Below are 26,378 nucleotides of genomic sequence, written 5' to 3' on the forward strand. Positions count from 1 at the left end.
AGGTTACCTACCTAGATCTTCCCAGACCTAGGCAAGTGCTTATCCTACTTTAAGTTGCTTACAGTTTAAGAGATTTCTGTTAAGTACTTTTTTCCAAACAAGCCTAAATAAATATTCTTTACAATACGCAAACTCAAAGGTTCCTAAAGAATAAATATATAGCTGCAGTGCCACCAAGTGATATACACTTGCATTTTATTTACCTGTAATCAAGAGCACAACTCCACAGATGTACATGAAAAGTTGTAATTGTAGCTGGAGGATTATATCCCAGAACAGGCTCATCAGAAATATTCAAAAAATATAAAATCTAAAAATCACAAACATATTATTATAATATTTCAATATATGTTAAATTAATAAACAATTATGCATTAGAAAAGAGAACATCTGTAACAGGTATAACAGTAAAATGTTTGATTAGTAGAAGGAAAAGGGAGTGAACGGATCTCAGATAAAGTTGCTCACCCATTATCTGAATATAGAAAAACATGGAACGTAAACAGGGCAAAAAATACGACTTCCAAACTGCAGTATCAAAGGTATGGAAAAGACCAATCCACAGACACCTAAGTGGCTCCTTGTACATCTCCCAGGCAATTTTTAAAGCCTCTCACAAATACAGTCTCATTCATCTTTCTTTGCAGTAGTTATTACAGTGTTAGTATTTTCTTTGCTCTCATTACCTGAAAAGCCAACTTGTAATACTGCACACTGTTCAAGTTATCTTCAATTTATTTTTCTTTTTCTTTGTGGGCGGTGGAGGGTGGGAAATATGCTCAGCACCAGAAATACGTGCACATCCACTGTATATAGCACTTTTTCATGCATTACTGCATAAAATAAACTCCTACCCCCCTCTAAGATCTGTCATAGTTCTCCCTCAAATCCATTACACTATGAAAGTTGTTTTAAAATTATTCCCTGTATGCCCTAACTGTCTGGGGCATATCAACACTACTAGCCTTTTAACTGTTTCCTCTTTGGCCAATTTTTTGTTTTGCCCTTCCCCCTCCAAAAAAGATTCCCAAGTGCATTACAGGCAATGTTAACTGAGCAAAAACTCACAGAGCAAATAAGCAACACTGTGTAAAGCAGGTCTATACAGACACGTGGGAACACCATGCTGAAAAGAAAGTAATGACAGGGCAGAATCCAAAAGCGCTAAGTTCAGCTCCATGCAGTTACACAATAAAAACGCATGTCAAAATAAGCACACCATCCAAACTGGAGGATAAAGAGGATAAGCTTCAATGTCAGGGCTTACTATCTGTAATCCAGTATGGTGTAAGTACAGGCAACTATACTGCTCCTGTGATAGTGGCATGTCCTGGCTCGTGGATGTCTACACACAGCTTCCAGATCAAGGGTCTCTAGCCCCGTCTGCTACGCTGTACCTCTGCATCCACACTTAGAGTGCAACCCTTCTCATCCAGAAGTTTGAATTACAGGCGTTTATATAAACTGCTGCTTACTACTTCCCCAAAGCCTCCTCCATTACCGCTACTCAAACGATGTAAAACAGGAAACAGACAAGGGAGAAACAGTCTTGAGGGATAAAGTAAGCAGAAGGGGAAAATACAGAAATGCTTTCAGTGCTGCAAATGGCACATTTGCTTGTTTTGAGGGTGGTTTTTATGTCAAGTACTTGGAGAATTCCACGTACTTGGGTAGTGTTGGACTACTGAGATTTTCCACCTGAACTTTAAAAAAAAAAAAAAAAAAAAAAAAAAAAATCAACAAAACAAACAAACAAAAAAAACCACAACAGAAAAAAAAAAGAGAACCCTAAGAACCTCCTTGACATGTTGTGGGCAGAGATTTAGGGTGATGAGAGAAACTGTAGCAAATGAATACAGGAGTAAGAACTTAGGAGCAAGGCTAGTCTGTCAACACTCCCAAAGAGACAAGAAAGCAAGAAAAGAGTAACACTTTCAAGAGCAGAATAAGATAATAAGACACCATCTAACACAAAGATTTTCTATAGGGGTTTAGTTTGATTCTTAAAGTAGTTGTTAAAGCAATGAGACTGAAATTGAAGACGTAGTTGGGAAAACTGTAGCAAACTGACCTGTTCATGCCAGCTTAAACCTGAAGGCAGTACTCTGTGCTGAAGGGTGGCTCCTCTCAGTCCAACAGCAACTAGAAATTCCTGCATAAGGAAGTTGCACGAGTCAGTTTACGTGAAACATATGGAATTATCTCACATCTAGATTATGAAACACAGTCAGCCTTTTGCTCCCCGATTCTCCAAGTGCCTAGAAATGAAGGAAGGACTGGGCCAGGATTAAACAGTCCAAAAACCTTGCTTCCTAACACAGAAACCCTGGCTAATACAATCTAATACTTTCTGTAACAGGATAGTTTAGAAATTACGGTTTTGTGGTGGTGACAGGAGGGAAGGCTACCTGCTTATCCCGGGATTCACCAGGAATTACCGAGAGTACCAACCTAATGAAGTTCTTGCTTATGCTGTTCAGATCGGAGACAACCGAGCCCCCGTAACACTGTGCTGGTCTGCAGATTCCTTCTTCTCTAGGTAACTCTATCAACCTGTTTGTCGCCAGTAGGCCAGCTTCTAGGTCATCTCTTAGCCATGCTAATGAATGCTACCATCAAAGCCAAACACAGCACTCATTTACCAGTGCCACTCCAAGTAGGTAAGCAAAGGCTGCCTATCAGATGACGCTGCTAGTAAGCTGAGCAGAAAGCTTTTAACCCTTTCTATTTGTTCTGGCCTGGTTTGGCACCAGATTAAAACTCAACCGAAGAAAACCAAGGAAAAGGTCAACTGGCCAAGAAATGCATTCAGTAAAGAAATACAGTGTGAGCAGCAAAGCAAAGCACTGGAGGAATTAGTAAATTATGCTGATACTTAAATTTTACAAGCCACCCAAAAGATTCTAACAGAAAATTATAGTTTGAAGATAAATGGCTCAGAATTACATGGTTTCTTCATCTATAATGCTCGTAACCCACCTAGGTGCTTCGATATAAACTGGGGTAATTCAAATTATTTATAAAAGCACAAATTTAAAAACCACAAACCTTTGTATTGCTCTCTATTTTATCTGATTGGATTTTGACTGCAACGGTCAGCATACTTGGAGAATCCACTCCTACACCATCTGAAGTGGTCCTGCTAAGACCATCTTCTTCAGAAAAACAAATAGTAGGTTCTAACCAATGAGGACGTATTGTGCTGGGCAGTCGTACTTCAGAGAAAGGGACAACCCCATCTACCATACCTGCAAAGAGATTTTAGAATGAGTTACCTCATGCTTCAAAGCTGTTACTGATGAAGAGTTAAGGAAAATCCTTTTTATGCTTAATGCCTTTAAACTCATTTTAATTACTGAAATTAGTCATGCACACAGACAATCAAAAATTGTGAAGGGGAGGTTACAGGCGATCCAATATTTAAAACCATGGTTCTAGCTCAAACCTTCAATGTGACTATAGGGTTTGGGTTTTTACTTGTCCAGCAAAACGGCCAAGTTGAAATAAAGGACAGAAATCTCCGATGGGTTACATGGAGAGACAGGAATATGTCTCTCCATTTTATGAGATGGTGCCAGGTTAACCTCCAAACACACAATAGTTAAGCCTTTCACTGAAAACCCATTAACTTGACTACCAAGTCAGGGCTCAGAGACATTTGAGGGGAAAACCTTAAACAGCTAAACTCCACAGGGGTTACCAGCCATAAAAACTACAACGTCAAAACTGTTCACCTGCTGACGACAATTATCTACCCAGGAAAGATACAGCAGCCACTGGTAACTTGTACCTTCTTAAATAACCAGTAACATGTAGGAAGTGTGTACTTTCATAATAAAGAACAGACTGTACAGCTAATTTGCCAGAGGACTAGAATATCTTTAGAGACCAGCAGTTGCCAATGACAGTTTGAGCTAAACTATAACTAAGTAAATACAGTTACCGTGAAGTTGTATTACTGTAGAATTTAGGAGCATTAGCCATGAACGAAACGTGCTGTGCCAAATGATACATTATGGGGGGGGCCAGGTGGAAAGGGCAGGAAAGACAGCACTTCTCCTAAAAAACTTCAAGCTTATCTCATTTGAAATTTAGTCCCAAAGCCACCTCAATCCCAACCCTACCTTGATGATATAAATTGAGGCTGCTAGAATGGAGACACACATAGTGTCTGTCCTCAAAGCCTTCATATTTAGTCACGCTGAAGAGTGAACCAGTGTTGAACTCAAACCAGAATTCGCCGTATTTTCCTTCCAGTATATTTCCATCATCCTGCTGAAGGAAGAATAGAAATGATAAAATGACTGCTTGCTGAGTTTTCTGCAGTAAGGCTGCCTAAACTAACATGACACTTGCTACCAATACGTATTTTCCTGGTTGCATTTAGTTATTCTCATGTAAAGCAAACAGAATTGCTGAAGTTTTGTGCTGTAACTAGACAGTAACACAACACTAGTACAAAGATTAGTTGTAAATGCTTGTTCCTTCCAAAACCAGTACATACAGCATGAAGGGGATCCCACAGTCAAAACAAAAGAACAACCTTTTCCAGCCCCAGTGTCTCACCTTGACATCTGTGAATACTGACACTAAGCCATGTGTCACATTTAGCAGAACAGACAGAAAACTTTGTGAGTTCTTATTCTGAGAGTCAAGTTTTTTCCTTCTGCGTGAACGATAGTTTGGATCAACAGTAGAATAATACTGTAGTGTTTCTTCCTCAGACCCACTCTCGTCATCTAAGAGATAAAATGAAAAATAATTAACTCTCTAGCTAGTACATACGCTATGCCAGTAACTCATTGTTTTTCCATCAGTAATGCAATTCAATTTCACACTTCTTTTACTTATTTAAACAGTAATCTATGTTTTTTCTTCTTGGTTTAAACAAATCCATTCTTGTAAGTTTACAAGTTCTTTCCACTATCAGCTTAATCATTTCAGACAAATATGCTTTTGAATCACTACGGTTCTAGATGATTTACTAAGTGCATTACCATAATGAACTGCAGATTTAAATTGACTAAAGCTGTCTTTACTGAAAGTGTTGATGAGCTGACTGGCCACAGATAGTCCAACACCATAGGAAAGATTTTCAAATGTTTCTACGGGAGATGGAGCTGTGGGTTCCCACAACAACAAGTCATTGCTGATCCTAGGAAGAAATACATTATCATTATACAAAAACATAGGACTATAATCCCACTTAATATATGGTCAGTCAAGCAATACTTCCTTTGCAGACTTCATAACAGATTTCAGATTTCATAAACAAGGAAAAAGTCTAAGAGCATAAGAAAGAATAATGTATTCATGAGTAAAAGCAATAAATAACTTTTTTTCCTGTAATTACTGTACGCACATATCAAAGTCTAAAACTTTACAGTGACACAAAAGCCTCTATTAGTAGTTGCATATTAACTCAGTAAGTTGGAGCGGGGGTGACAAAACCCTGCTTTGATCACATCAAATTTCCAGCAAAGTTGCAGGAAACATTAGTTCTTTTGATTTCAAGTGAGTCTATGTCTGTCGGGGTAAAGATACAGGTGACATTCATACAGAAATACACCAACAGACTAGTCAGTGAAAGGTTCAGCTTCGCCACTTTGGAAGTGAGAAAATGCTTTGTAAGTAATGCCTATCAAAGGCTAAAATAGATCAGCATCTCCCTATGTAGCTAATGCGTAGCATAACATCTATTTTTTAATTGACTTAATCTAGTTGTATTTCTTTTTCAGGCAGAAAACTAACAGAAATAGATGCTGAACACCTAAGTTGGGTTCATTTTCTGTTTCTGTAAGTCCGTAAGGCTTACAAAACTGGGTAATTAGGGTTTTTTCCCCCCTGCCTGCCTTGTGGGCTTTTAATTTGTAAATGGAGAAGCAATTCATAAAAAGGGAAGAATAACATTGAATGCAACAGTTTTTGAGGTACAGTGATCTATTTACAAAGGAGAATTCAGAAAGATTAGAGCAAAATGAAACGCTGAGAACAGAGATTTGAACAAAATATTCACTGAAAGCAAGAGACTGTTTAACTTTACACTTTGTTCACAAAATCTGCCAAGCACTTTCTAGCAGCTGGCTGCTATGGCACCGATCAGATATATGACATTGGCAGCATCTCTGATGTTAACTTGGAAGAATATTTGTATAGCATTTTATGTTTTTTAGAAGACTATACAAATTAATTCCTGCTACAGCTGCTCATTCAATTGCTTCTATCAACAACGAACACAGAACTAAAAGTACAGGTCACAATAACCAAGCAAAACAATTATCATACTTGCCTGTTGTAAAGTTTTTCATAAAAGCTTTTGTTTGGCAATGTTAAGTGAATGTTAGGTAACATGAGTTCCAGTACATAATGAGAATTGCTAATTGTTTTATCCTGAAACTCAGTCATTTCAACTACATCTCCTGGCATCACCATCTGAAAGAAAAAAAGAAAAAACCTCTCAAGTAAAAAAAAAAAAAAAAAAAAAAAAAAAAGAAACACACAAACAAACCAAAACTGGAAGCCAGAAGATGAATATAAAGTAGTGAGAATATATTATTTTATATACCATAAGCACAAAGCAGTAACAAAATTTTATAGTACCTCTTCATTTTCAAACATGACCCTACGAGAAGAAAAAGGAGAAGGCTCTGGTCTTCTAATATCACAGACATCCTTCAAAGAATGAGACCCTCCTTCTTCTTCCTCTTGAAAATTATTATCACCTTCTTCCTCCTCAGCTGCTATCCTTTCCAGAATAGAGTGCACAGCCAGAGGGTTTATTTTCAATACAATCCTGACATTGGAGAAGTTATGCAGAATAAGCCATTAGACATGCTTGGAATTTTTATACTGACGCACAGTCACACGTCCCCTAGCTCTACTAGCTAGCCACTAAATACGCGTAGACTAAATAGCTCAGACCAGGGATTTTTTTTATATTAGACAATAATGTATTTTATTATACAAAGCGGTACCATTAAGAAAAATCACCAAAATTATAGGCACAAAGGAACATGGAAAAAGAACCATCAGGCAAAAAAGTTAGCGTCTGCCTTTTTCACCTCCATCAGGTGACCTACGAAACGCCTAGTGCTCTCCCAAAACAAATAATGCTTTTATCATTAGACCACCAACAGCTATGGAAAAATGCTCTGCTACAAGACTTTGTATATTACATGTACACACAGTTATAAAAAAAATCTGTACCATTATAAAAGAAAACCACACTGAAAAAATGTCCATACAAACTTGCTGTCAGAAAGCCACTAAATTTTGTGGCAAAAAAATGTATGCGGCAAATCCTGCAGAAATCAAAAATTGCCTCTTTAAACATCTTATTACAAGCTACAGCTGTTAGGTCCTTCTGTTCAGTAACTCTGAAGTATTGCCTTACATGTCAGATAAGCTGCAATAATTCAGTCATAAAATCATTACCCTTATTGTTGTTACAGCTTTATACCAGCTCGCATTAATATTTTGAGACAAAATTCAACTGAGATTTTTTTTTTTTGGTTTGGTATTCAATCTTGAATGTAGAAGTAGGAGAAAAGGTAAAGTGACAAAAAAAAAGGGGAGAAAGTTTCAGGTCTCTAATCATTCACCTAAGGTGCACTGAAATTTACTCAAGTCTACACAAAAAACATTATACATTAAAAGCATCCTGTATTATTATAAATGTAGAAGTTTGGTTTTGTTGAGGTTTTTTATAAATTCTTGGGCTCTCTTCAATATCCACATGTTCTTTCTTTGCAAATTAATTTAAAGTATTTACCACACAGGCAGTCTGCATTAAAATTAGAAAAAATAATAGTGCTTCCTAAAAATCCAAACAACCCGCATTAAAAAATAAAACATTATTTTACCGAGGCCAGTCAAAATTGTCTGACGATGACGTTATATCTCCATCTATGCCACCAGACACTTGAAAAAATTTGATTGGTGCTTCCGCATTATCTTCTTCAAATGAACCTGAGTAGAAAAATATTTTTAAAAAATTAACACAGAAATGACAACTGCAAACTTCAGGTTGCCCACTCCACATGCTGGAGTCCAACAGGCTAATTTATAAATGCTATTCCTAATGTACTTGCGCAAACTCTGTCATCTTTTTCGGCCAAAAATTCAATACAATTTTTTAGAAACAGAAAGAATTTCACATTATCTTCTAGCTACCAGCAGTTAGAAAACGAGATACTTCCAATGCACAGATATCTGCATTTACATTTATAGCATCACTGCATTATGTCACAACCTTGAAAAGTACGCAGAATGACAAATCCGCAGAGGAGGCTGAAAATATAAACCCGTCTCGCAGATTTACTACTTTGAAAGATATTAGAGGCATAAAAGTATTAAAGTTTTCTCAGCGACAGTTATTTAGGACATCATTCACTTTACTTCCAGACTATAGTTGAGATTCCTAATTGGCATAGCTGTAGTATCCCTCTACAACTCCACAGGACTTGCCCTAACACCAAGATCCCAAAGATACCCCAAACTGAAACAAGCTGGTGTAACTATGTAACAGAAAGTAACAGAAATACTAGCTCAGATCTCAAAAACAAAAACAAAAGCACTACAGCTACATCCATTAACCTCTCCCACTGGTATTATTTTGACTTATGCTGACACTTAGTACAGAACCTAAACTGCAGCAGAGGTATCTGCTCCAAAATTCGGGTGGAGAGACACTCACTGTGTTGATCCTTATGAGAGGATCTTTGTCATATGTACATAACATCTGGGGAAATAAAAAAGAGTATTTGAATATAATGTTAACGTTCTTACCAGTTAGCTCTTTAAAAGTAAGTTCCAATTTAACTTGTTCTGGAGTCGACCCTCCTACAAACTCCGTTTTAAACTCCAGATCTGTAAATTCAAGATGAAGAATCTCCTTCTGAAGTGATTTCTTAAACCATGGTCCTCGCTCCTGATCTGACCGCAGGTCAGGTATTGGGAAGCGAACAGAGAGATTTAATGCTGGGGCAGTGACTTGAACTGAAACTCTACAGTTTGCAGGAGTATGTGAATCATCCAGAAAAACTTCAGTAAATGCTTTATGCTAAAAAATGAAGGGGAAAAAAAAAAAAATTAGAGAAAATAGCACTAGAAATTACTATGGATAAAGCTTTTGGTGATGTAATATCTACAAATTAAAAAGATTATTTTTTCATGTATCACACAAAACACATATATTAGGACCAATTGTTATTACTCTTTGGATTTTCTTCTATTATTGGTGCTTTTAAGATTCTACTTTGTTAGAATATAAGTCAAGTATTCGCAGAGGTTCCCAATCTTTCAAAAATGGCGCACTCTCTACTTCCTTCTCTTAAATTAGAGAGTAAGAGTCCCAAAGAGTATTCAGCTGCACTCAGGAAATATCATGTCTCAGATTTAAAAAAAATGATACTGCTGAAAAGCCAGGAACTACTATCATACATATCGGCCCCTTTCAGTAAGTCATGACCTCCAGCTCCTGTCACTGACGTGCCATTCAAAACCTCCCTGAGCATAGTTTATTGCTGGCCATCACTGAAAAGAACCAAACTTCCAGGTCATAACCATATTGATAGAAGTTACTGATGTCTTATAGATTTTTGAAATGAGGATTCTCTTAAATCACTTTTGATGGCAATTTCTTCTGCAATCAATCAAAACTGCAATGAAGTTACATGAAGACAATAGTTGCTGTGTAGAAAAATCGGTTAATTGCATGAATCTTTCCTTGTGCATTTCAAGAAAAGCCTTCAAGTTGAATGTTGCTGTGCTAAAAATACTAACACTTAAATCCTGCTGACAACCTGAACCAAGACAAACAAGCTCCAACTTTTCCTGCTGGTCCTCGATCACTAGAACACGATGCCTATGTTCCCCATCCTTTCTGTTACCTCCCCCCAAAGGCAGGTAAGGCACAGCAGAGGCAACTGGGCTGACTGTGACACCTAAGGATTTCAATACAGAAGTGAAATTGTCAGCAACAGTTTATATCAGCTGCTGAAGAGCGTGACGGGACAGATAAGGGATTGAAGTCAGTCAAGATTCCTCTCTTTTGCCCAGTTCTGCTTGCTTCAAGAAGCTGAGAGCTTACACAGGTTGTTGAAGCTGCTACCATGGTCTTTAGGTCTGTTCTCAAGCATGCAATCACTGAATCTAAAATAAGCACCTATGTCAGACAGCTGCTGTTCTGTATCAGAAATAAAATGCCAACAAAACAAACCAAACCCCACACATACACCCCCACACCCACAAATCAAAACCAAAAACACCCAACCACCACGTATCAGTCAGAATTCGCAATCTCAGGCTAAGTGCATTCCTGCCTTCCTCCTGAAAAAAATCAGCAAGTTTATTAATCAATTTCACTTTTAACTTACCAGACTTATGTGCTTGTTGTAAGACGCATACATGTGAGATGCCATCATCTCCACTGTAGTTAGTTTCTGTGGTTGAAGTAAGGAATTTAATCTGTCTACAATACTAATATCCAGCTCACAAAACACTGGACTTAGCTTTATTTGTAACTCTGCTTTCTGTGGAACAGAACTGAGTCTCCCTTGACTACCCTGAAAAGAAAGAGAAAAAGCACTAAAATCCTTAAAAACAATAGAGTGAAACAAATTATAATAACTGAGAGTTAAGGACCCTGTTTCACAAGAAAGATGCCTTTCTGTTAAAAAGGAACAAAACTAGACAAAGGCTATTATACAGACACCTGGTGTTTTTAATCTCCCACCTTACCTGAGGTCCTCTGTTATCTGAATGTTTATAATGAAGCTGAAGGCATGGCATAGCATGAGATTCATTTCCTTCTTCAGAATGAAATGTCAGCAGCTTTAGAATAAAAGAGAGTTAAAAATACTCAATAGATAAGGAGGAAAGAGTTGCCAGAGGGAAAGATATTTATGACATATTAGCTAGAACAGACAGTTGGTAAACCTACATTCAACAGAGATCTCCAGCCCAGCTTACTCAATCCACTTATTCAGCCACTTTATTTGATGTCTCTGACCATGAGAAGAGCTGGAAGAATAATCATCACCCAAACAAACCTTCCCATTGCTCAACTCCATCAGTTAGTTTTTGGAAAACATTTACTCTAATTCCCAAACTGTGTTAAGCACATTTAAAAAAAGCCAAGTAAACTAGTGAAGTTTGGCTACTTAACACTATTCCTGTCAGGTATGAGAACAGTCTGGTTCACTATTTGAGCTTGCCAGTAAAATAAAAGTTGCCTCTTAAAACCATAATATATTACAAACAAACAAACAAAAAAAATTATAACCATTTAAAAATCTTGCATTCTCAGATATACAATTAACATTTCTTTTCTACAGAACTCCCTGTATTTTTTACGTACTTCTGTATAGTGAGGCTGAATGGAATGAGAGTCAGTAGAAAAAAGGCATTCCAGGAACTCCATATCCCCAATGGATAAATCAGTACTAAAACTTCGAGAGGCTGTCCGTTGTCTTTGTTCGTAAGACACTTTGATGCCAGTACCTATAAATCTGAATTATGAAAATTATGAATTATGAAAAGCAGAACAATAAAAATTATGAAAAGTCAAGACTTAAATATGTAAAAAAGAATCACTACAGTTCTTTCAAAAATCATTAAACCCACCACGATTTCTTAAAAAATAAGGAAAAATTCTAATTATAACAGATTATATATAGCCTTAGCAACAAAGACAGTGGAGCTCACAAGTAACACATCCAGCAATGGTCAGTGTAGAGAAATTTGTAACAAACACTTCAGACATCTAACTTAAGACACAATTCACAGAAAGCTGGGAATCTAACCTCCTTACACAGACAGTGCAAAAGTCAAATGACTCGGGAAGTCTAAATTGCATGTATAAGGTAAGAAAATACATAAACCATTAAATATTTTACTTCATACACTGTACTGGGATGGTAAAACCACCTGGGAAAAAAGACTGTTGACTAACTTTACAATTTTGCTCACACTTACTGCAAAATAGCATATCAGCAGGGATAAAAGTAAGTAAACCTAAGATCATTCAAGCAGAAATCCCTATATAGGGATAATGATGGTCCTGTAAAATACAGCTATTTCTAAGGAAATAAATTTACTTAGTGTTACCCAACCTTCTAGGTTTCTGTGGTAGAAACTGTACCTAGTTTAATTCCTTTATTGTTGAAAAGAGCTAGGTTGATTTTAATGCTTAGGCACTTCTCTTTTTTTATTACAAAGAACCCCAGTCTTGGACAACAGATGTCAAAATTCAAGGCTATTTTGAAATTATCAAAGAAATCTAATGAAATGCAAGTATTGACACAATTCCTATGGAAACAAACTTACTTTACTCAAATTGACTTAAAAGATATTTTTGATAATTATATTTATTAATAAACAAAGTTATACCTAAGGTGATCATGAGAACAAGCTTCTGCAAATACTTCTCGGAAGGACAGAAAATCTTCTGTTGAAAACTTAACTGGCTCAATCTTTTCTATTCGGGTAAAGAAATCCCGAGCCATTGGTGTCAATGGGTTAAGGTTCAGAGAACTTTCAGGTGGGGGTAAAGGGTCAATATGAAGTACAGACACTGAGAAAGTTCCAACTGCCAGTCTAAAAAGAAGCTCAGGTCTGGATTCATCCACAGAAACAGATCTGGATGGAATAGCTGAAATACAAAATTAAGTTCACATAATTTTTCAGCAATAACACATTTATAAAATCATCTTACTTTCGATTTTCATTTCTTTTTATCAAGTTGTTGCGTAACAACTCATTTCCAGACACAGCCAGGGACCAGAATGCAAAACATTTTTACTTACATGTCCTTCTTAAGGAAGTCTGGTGAACCATGTTGGCTGCAAGTGAAGAACCTCTTGGAGGTTGCAGCTCTTGTTTGTTACGATCAAGAAAATCACCCCAAGTTGGTTGAAGCTAAAACAAAAATATACATGATCTTCAATTTGATAAATAGATGTCAGATATTAGATCAAACATAAATATTAAGGTAAAGGAACAAAACCAAAATACATGCATAAACAATCAACAACATGCCATTATATAGCATAATAGCGCTCCACTAAAGAATGTAGCTATGCTTTACTTCGGGTTACACTTTCTAATTCTATGTTCGTCTACACCCACATATTTTTAAAGCTAAAGTTGCTCTCTCCATATTCTTCTGTTTCTCTGTAAAAAGCACAGCTGTTCTCCACGGCTTTTGTTACACAAAGTATTAGGCACGTAACAGATTTGGGAAAAACGGCAATATCAACAGCACAAGTTTTACGTTGTTTGAGGAATAATGCAATACAATGATTTTGTACTTTTTATTGTCATTGCCTGTGTAGTCCGTATTAAAAGAAAAAACAGATGGCAAACATGCGGTTATTAAAAAGAAAATAAAACATAAAGCATCCTATATAAGCTTCAAGGCATTTGAAAACAAATACATTCCAATTCTTGCCTGGGTAGTCAAACAGATGAGACACTTCCCAATACAATTTCCATAGCAGAAAAGGAATACTATCAGCTCTAAACATTTTCACTTGTCCTAGAATTTTGCAACAGTTCTTGATATTGTTAAGAATATTTATGGAACAGCTTCAAACAAAACTGTTAATTTCAAAAAGATTTTAAATGTAGTTAATACTATACCACTGTAGTGCTCAGTGGAGATCCTGCTGGTGTAGTTGTGTATGTGCTAGATAAAGACAAGTCTAGATCCATGGTTGGAGGGTCTCCAAGAGGTGGAAGGGAGGAAAGGCTGTGAGACATGTCCATTTCAGCCATTGAGAAGAAAACTTCTTCTTCTAATAAGAATCATAGACAGTAAAGAGTTAGTTTCTAATGAAAAAAACTCCAAAACTTTACTTTTAACAGCAATGTATGCATAAGTTCAGAAATCTACCTGCTAGACAATTACAATCAGCTAAATATATTATTTACAGACGTTCCAAGTTCTCTTGACACTGAGGCTAGTAGTAGCTATGCACAGAGATTACTTAAGGAACAAACAGTCAGAAACCCTAAATACTAGGACAGTTAAATTTTCCATTTTCATATTCAAGCTGGCATAACTTCTACAAATGCATACACTCTCCTTTTGACAAACCAAAGCTCGTATTTCCACATTAAAAATCATCATCAAAAATTATTCAAATAAAAATAGAAATCAGGTAATCAATTAATTAGTAAAATTAAAAGATGAACAGTCAATTTAGATAATTCTAACAACAGGTTATTTGTTATGCTGCATCATCTTTTATACTTGCCACGACTAGAAGGCGTTCTGGCACTCTCTGTCTCATAGAAGCTCTGCTCGGATGACGCTCCCGCAGATAAAGACTCTTTTCTTAAATAACGTTTCAATTCCATCTGAATCCGATACTCATCTTCCTGTTGCATTGGCCGGTTTTTCCTATCTTTAGTTGACAATTCTATCCTGCTTAGGCTCTCTGAATTCAAAAAAAAAGGACAGAAAGCCCACTGTAATTTCTGTACCAGCATGCCCAAAAAAATTAAAAAATTAACCTGAAAGTTAACCTACTGTTGTTGCTGTGTATATATGCATCTTTGCTGTATATCAGATGTGTATATACATAATAACAGTTTGTTGTTTTAAAGATCTTACTTGTCCAAAACAGACTACTCTCTCCCTAGCATTCATTAATTTAAAGTCTGAAGAAAATATTTTAAGGTCTTACATGCAAACGTGTTCACATATAATATCAGCATGTATTTCTCTTCTCAGTCAACTTTAAGGACTAGGGACACAATCTCTTAAAATGTCTTACTACTAAGAAATTAAAATTTCAGATTTGAAGATGACATATGTGGGTAACTGTATGTAATGCTTTTCTAGTTATCCAAAAAACAGTGACCAAGATCAGTAAAACAAATGTATCAGTATCATTAGAAGAATATTAGGTACTACCCAGGAAATGACAAATCTTTTCAACAAGAAGATTAACTACCTGTCCTAATAAGAAGTGTTGTTACATGAGGTAGATGGGGGCGGGGGGAGAGCAAACTAAATCACCCTCATCCTGCTACTGCAGCAGTCAAAAAAATGCTGTTAATTACTTAGCAAATACGGACAAATGAACCCAGCTACTGTCTGTTCTGTGTTTCCTGTGCCTGCCACTAAAGCACAGGACAGAGGAGGTACCAGACCGCTAAGACCCTCTCGTGAAAGAGAAGCTACAACAACTAAAATCATTCCGGCCTCCTGATATTCCCCACTGACCACCTCCCCATCTCTTTTCCTACTATATAGTCACTTGTCAAACCTTAGCTGTTACCTAGATTTTCATTACCAGCATGTACAAATTGCAACTTAAGTCAGTAAACTCATTATAGTCCTACTCAGAGCACCTACAAAAGATTTTGCTACTATCAGATAGAAATTAATAATAATCTACCACCACAAACTTTTTTTTTTTTTTCCCACTGAGGAAACCTGTTTATCTTGCAAAGTTTATTTTTCATCCAGTGCAATACATATTTAACATTTACAGAATGTTCACTTGCCTGGTCCAGCAATAGCTGCTACCATGTCCAACAGAAGATGCACCTGCCTTGGTGACAGAAACAGATGTACAGAGTCTATTTGTCCATCTACATCCAACTGGAGAAAAAAAAAAAAAAAAAAGTAAGAACGCTTAAGGAATTTTCCTTTAAAAGTCTTGAATCAACTATATTGATTATGGATTGTGATGCTGTAAAGGATACTGCCATTCCAGCAGCACCTTCATCTTCTACACAAGAGCAGCTAGAAATCTGTGTATTGCTTCCAATCTGTAACTTGGCAGGATAGATGCAGGTGTGTCACTGACAACTCACTAGCTTAAAATACAATATAATTACCTAGTAGGAAAATTCAAGAATACCATTAACCTGTTAGTTGCTTTGTTTCGTAGGGGAAAGCCCGAGGAGAAAGGAGAAGCAGAGAGGAACTGCAATGAGCTGGCTGCAGCCCCCCAACTCCCCACCCCCCTGCACTGCTCAGTGTGGTGAGGAGGTGGAAGAGTTGGGAATGATGAAGTGAAGCTGAGCCTGGGAAGAAAAATGGGTGAGGGGAAGGTGTTTCAGTTTGTTTCTCATCATCCAACTCCATTCTAATTGGCAATAAATTCAATTAATTTTCCCCAGGTTGAGTCTGTTGTGACCGTGACAGTAACTGCTAAGCGGTCTCCTTGTCTTTATCTCAATCTGTGAGTTCTTCTAACCACACTCCCTCTCCCCCTGTCCTGTTGAGGAGTGCAAAAGCTGCTGGATGGGTGTATGGCAGCCAGCCGAGGTCAACCCACCACACCCAGGGGGAAAGAAAAGGAAAAAAAAAAAAAAAAAAAGGAAAAAAAGAAGTATGCAGTGGAATGCATTTATATGAAAGTGTATTTTTGCTCATAAAGACCTTAAGGGACTATTTACCTAGGCAGGGAAAACAAATGATCAGTTAGTTTTGTATACTGTTTCCTACTATTTTTTCCATCCTTTGGTAAGAGTTCAAAGAAAATCAAATTATTGAAGTGTCTCATACTTGACATGAACTCACAGTATATTTTGTAGTTTACAGGCTTGAAATATATATTCTAATCAAAGATGGTCTAACATAATTCAGTTTCTGAAGTTAAAAACAAACAAACAAACTTAACCTAGACTGAGCAATAGATTTTATCTATGTTCTTTCCAATCTGCATGAATTCTGCCTATTAAATCAAAAAACAAATCCTTGTTTAATTCTGTCATAGAATATTACATCCATTCCCTAGTTCAGATGTTGCTGTTCTTTAACATACCAACAGTGTTTTGCCTGTATGCAAGATGGGCTTGCAGAGACCGCTGCTCTGCATTCTATTATACTGAACATCTCCTACAGAACAAAAATTACTCTCAACCCTGTCCTTGACATTCTTCTGGCTACCTTACAACACATCTAATGATATACAAATAGAAAATTTTTGACCTTTAGAAACATCTGGACATCAGTCTATTTATAGGTGTTAACTGCATTAACTATTCATATTTTTGAAATAGCCAGCATTTTTCTATTTCATAGCAAACAAAATATGTTATTTCACTTTTCAAGGACTCTTAGCTGAATAAACAAAGTTAGATTGACTAGAAACTGCTGGACATGAGAAACTTTTCTACTCTAGTAGAAACTTCATGCTTTCTGTAGCGTGCAGTGCACTATACAAGACAGGTCAATAGCCAATTTTAAAACTGGAGACAAGGGGAATATATTTACAGAACTTTACTTATACACTTACACTTAAAAAAAAAAAAAAAAAGGGCTTTTTTGCTTCCTGTATCCTTTATGTAAAAGTCAAATGAAATATTACTTTAGTAGCATTTAAATATGACATTATTACTTGATTTACTATAGATTTTAATATAAAAATACAGAAGTAGAAATGTTCATGTTAGTCTTATAATGCTGCAATATTGCAACCTAATGAACTATTTAAAGTTTAGTTGTAATTGTTGAAATAAATTATACCCTTTTAAAACCAAAGTGGTTTTGATCAACCAGTTAAACGTCCCACATATATGTAGGCAAAGTCAGAGTGACAAGAAAAAAGGATAAATGAATAGCAGCAGGAGTTTCATGAAGACGAACCAACTTTCTCAGGAGTTACCCCAACATATAAATTCAGTCTGTCAAACATACAGGAATTCTCCTTGAAGAGATTTCAGTGTGCCATTGACTTGTCTGGCCATTATAAATATGTCTTTTTGGACATATATGTTGGTTTTGAATGCAGAGAATCTACAACAAAACTAAGGAGATTCTGTTCCCTTGAGAAACTCACAATTTTTTTTCTACGTAGAAAAAACCAAAATCCTACATAACTATTACTTTAGTTAAAGACCAGGAAAGCATGACTAACCTTAGCTCCAGGAAGTACTTCGTTTTGCTTTAATGTTAGGCTCAACTCCATTCTACCAATCAGCTTACTGATCTGAACAGGGTCAGAAGGAGTAATTTCTGGCAAGTTTCTTGTTAATTGTGGATGTGGCTCATAAATGATTTTTGGATTCCAGCTAGGTGAAAGCTTTGGTTCAGTTGCCTTAAAACATTACAGAGAAAGGAGTAAGAATATATCCCATTTCTTACCAAAAAAAAAAAAAAAAATATATATATATAAACCAGTATTTCAAGTAAGCTTATTACACAGGTACGTATTTCACAATGGCCTTAAAAACAGGTATTGATAAAAGTGAAAGAAACAAGGCATGTAAAACGTGAAACATTAGGCCTTTGCAAAAAAGTGGGGCAAGTTTGCACAGAACAGTGAACTGTAGAGGACTTGTACACATTAGAGCTGTGACCAGATTCCAGTACAATACATCCTAAATTTCACTCAGTCCTAAAGTCTCCGTTTCCTTCCCCCTCCTCAAAATCACAGCAAGTGATTATGAAACTTATCAAACACAGATTCATGTAAAAGTTCAACACTTATATCCCTCACGACTAAACTAATATATTAGTGTAACAATATATTCTATCCCTCACCTATTTACATTTTATAAGAATGTTATTTAATTTTACCAGTTGTGTAGCTGAACACACTGGGGAGGACTTTGCTGATGCAGGAAACTCATCCCAGAAGAAAGAGACACCTGAGAGCTGCAGTAACTTGTGAGCAAAAGCCGTGGGCTGATGGACATTAATTCCAGAGCACTCATCTGCAGTTTCATCACAGTACATAGTTCTGGGAGACAGAAGAAAGGAAATAAGGATGGTAGGTGCATGCAAACTGCTACCTTTATTGTGTCATTTAGCCTCGAACTTTGTACGTGCTCTCTCTCCTCATGCCGTTTATAGTGCCATTGACTGCCATGAAAGGAGAAACCACCACTCCCTGGGAATGGGTGGAAATCTTAAATTTTCTACAAGACACCACAGGACATTTGTGACATGCTTCCAGTTGTGAATATATCCTAGTGTATTATCCTAGTATTTCCATTAGGACATACACAATTCTTGCTTCAGAACTTGAATTTTTAAAAAAATCTGCCATGTAATATTCTTCTGTTGTCTAAAAGCACTACTTGAAAGTAACATTCTGTGAAATTTGAGAAAATAGGCTCCAATCCTGTAAGATTAGATTTCTTACACTGTAATACTAAGAGACAACATAAACAGTAAAGTCTTAGAAAGATGCAAGTCTCCACATAATAGAATTTACAGTGGAAAAATAAACCTACCTTTCCATAGATAAAATGTATCAAACATCAAAACAACATGCTATTTAACAGTTTGTTTCAATTTATTTTTTAAAGTACAGAAAAGGTTTGTTCTACAAATGGACTTCCATAGGAAAAATACTTACAGTTTTACTGGCATCTCTCCTGAACTGACCATAACAACCTGAAGTTCATAAATGTTTTGAAACCAAATCTATTTCACTGGCATTTCTCAGTAAGAATCAGTTTTATTTTGCAATGATTTCAATACTTTGCAAGAAAGTATGATTATACTATCTCATAGGTCAAAAAAAATACTTTAAGAACACGTATGGTATTCAAGTTCAAAGTAATTACAGGATACACGTGGGCCCTTCCGAAAGCTCACAGAGGACCTAAAATCTTCTGGAATATTTTTTTTTCAGGACTGTATCTTTCTTTCTGAAAATATTTAAAGCGTCTTACTCAAAGGGTCAGTTTCTTTTGTATATTGAAGAGATGGCCTGATGTGTCAACACTATCCATTGACTGTTGAACATCTGAGAAATGGTATTCATTAATTGTGGAAGTGGTCATTAACTTATCGCTGGAAAATGTGGAACACTTCTAATTTGGTGGTAAATTATCTTTGGCTTAAACATGTTAAGTGGGAGTGGAGAAAATGCTCACTGCCATTATATAAATAGGTGCTCAAGAGCTAGTGTCTAACTGCATATTAAAAATATGTGCGCGCAGGTAAAATATATTGTACAGGAAATGCCTAAAAGTGCCTTACCAAAAAAAAATGCAGATAAGAAAAAAATAAGAAAAAAATCTTTACCTTTCGATTCTGATTTCAAGTGCAGTTCCACTTTTGGAATTTTCCGGCACATGTTCTACTCGCAAAACAGTATCCAAAAATGTAACTTTCACTCTTCTTAAAACTTAAAAAGAGAAACCAGAAAGATACCACGCAAGCATTTAAGTCAAGTTACTCAACAATTACTTTGATAACTAATTTAAAGGGGTCTTTCACTTTTTTTCAAGATCTCAATATTTGTTTCAGTGGAAACAATCAATTGAGTTTAATTATGTAGCGAGACATCAAGTGACAATATAAATGCCCATTAAACCTCCAATATACACATCCACACCGTGCAACGGACCTTTAATGGTCTGAGCAAGTGACAACTCAAACCTAGTTGTTCTATGGCTCGGTGTGGATGATTCTCAAAGGAAGTACCTACTTCACCACACACCATGTCTGAACTCCCTAAACATTACCGCAGCACCACGCTGCTCTGGCTGAATACTTCTATTTCTACAACTTAGCTCAGACGTTTCAGCACTAGGTTCTCCACGGCATAATGTGGTCACAAGCCCTTAGTTTCTTCCACTAACAAAAAAACAACAGTCAAAAAAACCCAGAGTTTCTAAAGTACTTCTCACAACACGGTGGGATTCTTGAGATGTATATCTGTCATAAAAGGTCAACTTTGTGTAAAAATAGCTGAAAAAGCATTCTCTGTTTCTCCCTCAACAGCATCGCTACTAACAATCTAAGTTTGTGTGATGAACAAAATTAGCACCTCCACAACTAAGGCATCTCAGCAATCATTCAAACACAGACTCAACTGTATTTGTTTTGGTGTAAACAAACACAGATTTGCCCTGAAGTAGGGTTCATTCTGTCCACTGAAGGAAGCATACAGATATTTTAATTAGTAAATGGGCTTTATTTTCCTCCATTTCAAAACCAAGGTCAATTGTCCTGACTTCTTGTTTAAATTCTACCAGTAATGCTAATAAGTGAAAACCTGTGAGACAAGTTAAGGCAAATGATATGCCATTTTGTAAAACTGAGACACAACACAAACCGATTTAGTCTCACATGTTCATTCAGATCTCAATTCATACCTGTTTCAATAGTTTCTGCAAATTTCTCAAGTCCTTCGAAAGGCTGGGACCCTTCTCCTTGTTCATCTGTCAATTTTTGGCTAAGACACTCTTTTGCAAGCTGCATACTACTGGTCATAAAACTTGACCAATACATAGGCTCAGACCCAGATGCTGTGGAATAAAAGAAGTATTAATAAGTTTGGCTGTGAATATTTAGAAACAATAAAGATAACATGAAATAATACATTTGGGACATCCAGAAAAGAGTGTCAAGAGCTTAGTAAGAAGTCATACTTAAAACCAAATTTGGTTACAACCTCTCGTTATACACTTTACTACTTTAAAATTCATCTATTTAGATTGCATTGGTAAGATTCTGGTATTTAAAAACTCAATATAAACAAGACGAAACCAGGATTTCATATAACCAATCTTCAGCACTGGTTTAAGTGAATAATTTCTAAAGTACTTTTATTATATTGGTATGATTTTGCAGGCACGATCAGCAAAATGAAATCAAGGAAATAACTTCTAAGAATTATTTTAAGGTTTCTTATTCCATTTGAAACATATCCTAGATGGCAAAAAGTCGACTAAGTTGTTATCTTAGCGTTTCAGAACACATTTTAAATGTCTAACACAAACCTGACATAATAAGTAGAACATAAAATCCAAGAGCACAGCACATATTAAACCGAACAAGTTTTTTTAGCAGCCAGATTAACTTAATTGGCAGTGCTTTCCTATCGGCTAATGTCAAGCCCATTGTGAGCAAATACTATAAAACTGGATTAGAAAAATTAATCAAATTCAACTATAACACCCTAATATAGACAAACAAAAGTAAAACTAGCACAAACACAAACATGTTAAACGGGCAAAACATTCCAGTTTAGCATTCAGGTCTGGAAACATCCATGTGGCTACAGAAGTCTGATAAAACCAGCACCGTTGGGTTTTTCTACTGTATTATAAAGCACTGTGCATCACAGAGAACTAAATGGATGCCAGTGAATAAATAAAGCTTCATCTTAATACTACCATTCTTTCAAAGCAATAATCTTACATCAGTAAGATAAATCAAAATTTAGTTCCAGATAAACAAATAAAAATGAAATGCAGATGGAAAATAGGATTTATGAATGTTTTTCTCTTCTTTATGATGCATTTAAATAAATATTTTCTTCCATCTTCTCTACACTGTAAAAGGAAAAGTAATTAAAATCTTTTAGACATTCAATCAAAATTTTCCACACACTAAAAATGCACTAGTGTCTCACATACACTATAACGACACGTCTTAATAGAATTCATGAAGGTTTGATAGTCAGTGAAAATATATCACCAGGACAGTCTAAACTAGCTTAAATTCATACAGATACAGATAAACTTGAAGAGCTCAGACAATCCTCTCAGCATCACAATCAAAGATAGTAAGTATTCAGAGTACCTAAAAGTCATTATTTCAGACTGTGTTACCAATTAAATTGCATTTTTTCTCCAAATATACAAGAAGATGCACCTTTCACTCTAAAGTTGCCGAAGACAGACAGACCCTCACTGTAACAGCCCCTTGTAGTCTTACCTGTGTTATCCTAGTGCCACCTAATAGCCAGCTACTTATGCTGACTAGCAGCACCTGACATACAACACCCAAAAAACCTAGCTAACAAAAACTCCTTTCCACACAGTATTAGTTTCATTTCAACACATCTGAAAGAGTTTGGAAGAAGAGATACAACAGTAGGAACACTATAAAAGTTTTCTGTTATTTAACAGAACACTGGACAACCAACTGACAAACGTCAGACATTTTTGTCTGTTACTACCTTCTCTATCATTAATGTATGTAAATTAAATGGCACTTTAAAGAAGACTAAGAACTAACTAAAGGAAGTGTAGCCTTTTGCCTCTGGAAAACTGTAAAGAATCTCCTTTTTGAAAATTAAAAAAATAAGCCTACCAAGCCTTGGTCTTGGCCTGAAGACCATCTCTAATCCTTTTACTTCTAACGCACAGTTATCCTGTAGCAACGACCCCCAGGGAACAGATAAGGAAATTGATTGGATAAATCCGTCTGTGACTTCCAGAGGAGCATCTGCAGACTCCAGGATCTCATTAAGACACTAGAAGATAATAAAAGAATAAAATAAGAATCATTTAAATCACATCCATAATTTTGCCTGTAACAAATAAAACATATTGAGGCTACAAGAAAATTAATTATACTCAAAGATAATAAACTGGCCACTTTCAAGTTTTTTGATTCCATCATCATTTGTTTCACATTAATTCCTTAGCTTCTGGAATAATACAGATTTCTCAGTGGTAGTTGTATAACCTGTGTATTTGCACTATACCTCAAAAATTCTGCTAGCTTACTGTTACAAATACTGTAGTACTGACAAGTTAATCTATTCTTTCCCTGGTAATACTTGGAATAAAAAGCTGAGAACAGGCTGACAGTAAACACAAAAGTACCTGGTTTCTGTGACAAGAGTATTTCACTAATATGTAATTTCAAAGTAATGTTCATTTTACATTTTTCTGTGACCCTGGAACAATGGAACCAAATAATCATCTCTTGCTGTATAACAGATTTGCCATTTCTAAATGATATTTTAATGTGCTTAGTGTTCAGCACTAATTTAAAAATTTAACTCAGTGGACAGAGCAATATTCTACAGAAACTGTTCTGTTAACCCAATCCTTTATATTAGCATTATAAACAAAACTACAACCAAGTTGCCCTCAGTAGCACACAGAGTAAGTGAAATTGTTGAGAAAAATGGAACAGCAGCTCAGAAAAAGTAAGTTAGGATTTTTAAGTGAAAAGATTCACTTGTTACCCTATATAGCAGTCATTACATTCATACAGAAGAAACATATTATTTGCATTTATGTTAAAAAAAAAAAAAAATGCAAATCCCTGTTTGTGCCCTGATTCAAAAATACAGTTAAAACCTAAATTACTGAACAAGAACTGTCTAGGCTGCTTTAACAAAAGAAAAACCACTCTAAATCTCATTACAAGACACTATAAAGACTGTGGTTGTAATATCAGAACATAATCTTCAACTGGCAAAAAAAGTGTGGTTTTGACCTTCCTGTGTTGCACAGGTCCACTGATTTTACCTGAGAAAATACATAAAGTCGACATCAAAAGCTTTGTAAAAAATAGGGATTTAAAAGTTACTTTCCATTTTAATGATATTTAAAGTGTTGTTCTACTTATATAGAATAATTTTTAAATAAAAATGAACCAAAAAAACTTTCAGAAAATAACATTTTTCATTCTTACATCTCCAGGTGCAACTTTCCCATCACGTTAGCTTATTGCTCTGCTTATACTCTTACTAACTTTGCTTTTAGAATTTTGTTTGCTTGCATGTTCAGCTTTTATAGTTTCTGTTGCAAAGTCCACTCAAGCAGCAGAACGAGACACCAATTTTAAAGAAACAGAACCTGAAACAGTTCTACTGGGAAATTATTTAAGAATCAAATAATCAACTAAGATTCAGTGGCATTAAAACTTTTTTTTTAATTAAACAGAAGAATTATAGATGTAGTAACAGTATAAGATGAGGCAAAATAATAACGTGGCATGAAAACTATATTTGAAAATATCACAGATTCATTTAAATTACTTGAACCTTTACAAAATAATTTGCTATAGCAGGAAGTAAGCTAGCTACCATATTTTGAATAAAACTGACTCAGATGTGTTTTTGCTATCAACATACAAGGCAATAAAGATGAGCGTATTTCACTACATTCCTTATTATTTTGAAATAGAAATTTACTATCTAAAAGCAAAACAATTCAAGTATTCATACAGCTAAATTACTTTACAACCAAGCCAGTTTTTCCTAGAAAGCAGCAATTAGAGTACTCCAAGTGAAATTTTAAAACTGAAGCACCATCTTCACATCAGAACTTGTTCCCACATTGCTGAATGAAAATCTCCAGCTGGAAATCACAGTAATACACTGGCAGTGAAAGTATTATTCAACGTATATTAAAATTCAACCACAAAGAGCATGGGTAACATTTTGATTTCTCTAAACAGCCCAGGTCTCAAGAGGCAAAGGGGTTACACTGATAGTCCCAGGTATTTCCATATATCTCTATAATCTATAAACACACAGAGTGTTGGCTAAAATATCTACAATGTTAATATGAACAGAAGTATCCACAAAAATGGATATAAAAATACAGTCATCCTGGTGACTCATAGAGAACAAGCTTACAATGACTAGAGGGGGAAAAAAAAAGCTGTAGTACTTCTGTGACATCTGGTTTTGCAATCTGTCATACATGAGAAAGTCACGTGCAGAGAACCTCAAACATGACATTGTTTACAAGCGAAAAAGAAAAACGCTGATCCACAAATGGGGAATATAACCTAAGCATTATTGTATATAGATTTAATCGCTGTGTATACATTATTAACTGTTCATTTAGTACTGGTCTATAACTGCTGCTGTTTCAAAGTATTTCCATTTTAAATAATGTCACTTTGACTAGTGCAGAGTGCTGCGATACCCACTAGAGGGCATAATAATTCAATTAAAGCGAGACAGCCTCACTGCCTGCCACAGAAAACAAGCTGCAGACAGAGCCAGAAAAGAAAAGAACAAACGAGCAAACAACAAAAAAAACCCCACACTAAAACACTGGTAATATTGAGCATTTCTGAAAACGTCTGTCTTCTGCCACTTTCAAACATATCTTCACACAAGCAACTGGAAACGCATTATTTGAAAACATCACATATTCGCAAGTAGTTTAAAATGTACCCATCAAGGCCTAATACCAGAACGTCGTATAGCAAAAATGTGTTTTGAAAGTCCTTTGTAAACCAATAAGGCTGTGTACATAGTTCATCTGGGCTACCCTGGAAGTCAATGACTGACGCACAGCAGTGCTTAAGGCTCCTCATGACAGTCACTTGACTGGCAGGTAGAATTCAGTAATGTTGGTAATTAACCCGAGAAACTTTGCGAAATATGACAAACATGGACACAGACCTTTGGATTACTAACAGCAGACTGGAAGTATGCATATGTGTGTGTGTGTTCAGACACATACACACATATATAAAAACATACACACCAGGACTGAAAAAAAGCTTCAGATGGTTCAAAGCAAGACAGCCCAGCTGCTAAGCAAACTTCAGCTAAAAACAGCTTTTCATTTGTCAACAAGTACTTTCACCACTGCAAGACTAGGGGACAATTTTTAGAGATCTAGATGGTCTAAACTCAGCGTAACGTTGTCAGTAAGAACTAAGACACCTTCAAGATTAAGACAAAGCATAG

General features: G+C 35.9%; 1 protein-coding gene across 3 annotated transcripts in view; it reads right to left on the reverse strand.

Annotated features, from left to right (window-relative positions):
* The window catches only part of ATG2B (autophagy related 2B), a 49,028-nt gene that overhangs the window by 21,579 nt on the left and 1,071 nt on the right, over positions 1 to 26,378 (reverse strand). For 2 of the 3 annotated variants that reach the window (XM_042790601.1, XM_042790600.1), the window contains exons 2-24: positions 23,021 to 23,183; positions 21,076 to 21,228; positions 20,000 to 20,102; positions 18,542 to 18,704; positions 17,880 to 18,059; positions 15,517 to 15,613; positions 14,259 to 14,441; positions 13,642 to 13,796; positions 12,807 to 12,918; positions 12,391 to 12,652; positions 11,360 to 11,510; positions 10,741 to 10,833; positions 10,377 to 10,565; positions 8,788 to 9,061; positions 7,863 to 7,968; positions 6,601 to 6,793; positions 6,290 to 6,432; positions 4,998 to 5,155; positions 4,567 to 4,739; positions 4,125 to 4,275; positions 3,049 to 3,248; positions 2,072 to 2,152; positions 204 to 310 (exon numbers count right to left, since the gene is read on the reverse strand). In XM_042790601.1, the coding sequence (XP_042646535.1) occupies positions 204 to 310; positions 2,072 to 2,152; positions 3,049 to 3,248; positions 4,125 to 4,275; positions 4,567 to 4,739; positions 4,998 to 5,155; positions 6,290 to 6,432; positions 6,601 to 6,793; positions 7,863 to 7,968; positions 8,788 to 9,061; positions 10,377 to 10,565; positions 10,741 to 10,833; positions 11,360 to 11,510; positions 12,391 to 12,652; positions 12,807 to 12,918; positions 13,642 to 13,796; positions 14,259 to 14,441; positions 15,517 to 15,613; positions 17,880 to 18,059; positions 18,542 to 18,704; positions 20,000 to 20,102; positions 21,076 to 21,228; positions 23,021 to 23,183 (3,590 nt within the window). The remainder of the gene's footprint in view (positions 1 to 203; positions 311 to 2,071; positions 2,153 to 3,048; positions 3,249 to 4,124; positions 4,276 to 4,566; positions 4,740 to 4,997; positions 5,156 to 6,289; positions 6,433 to 6,600; positions 6,794 to 7,862; positions 7,969 to 8,787; positions 9,062 to 10,376; positions 10,566 to 10,740; positions 10,834 to 11,359; positions 11,511 to 12,390; positions 12,653 to 12,806; positions 12,919 to 13,641; positions 13,797 to 14,258; positions 14,442 to 15,516; positions 15,614 to 17,879; positions 18,060 to 18,541; positions 18,705 to 19,999; positions 20,103 to 21,075; positions 21,229 to 23,020; positions 23,184 to 26,378) is intronic. The other variant, XM_042790602.1, reaches the window with a different exon arrangement.

This window comes from Tyto alba, unplaced genomic scaffold (genome assembly GCF_018691265.1).
Source record: "Tyto alba isolate M040663 unplaced genomic scaffold, T.alba_DEE_v4.0 Super-Scaffold_18, whole genome shotgun sequence".
In the NCBI taxonomy this organism is placed as follows: domain Eukaryota; kingdom Metazoa; phylum Chordata; class Aves; order Strigiformes; family Tytonidae; genus Tyto; species Tyto alba.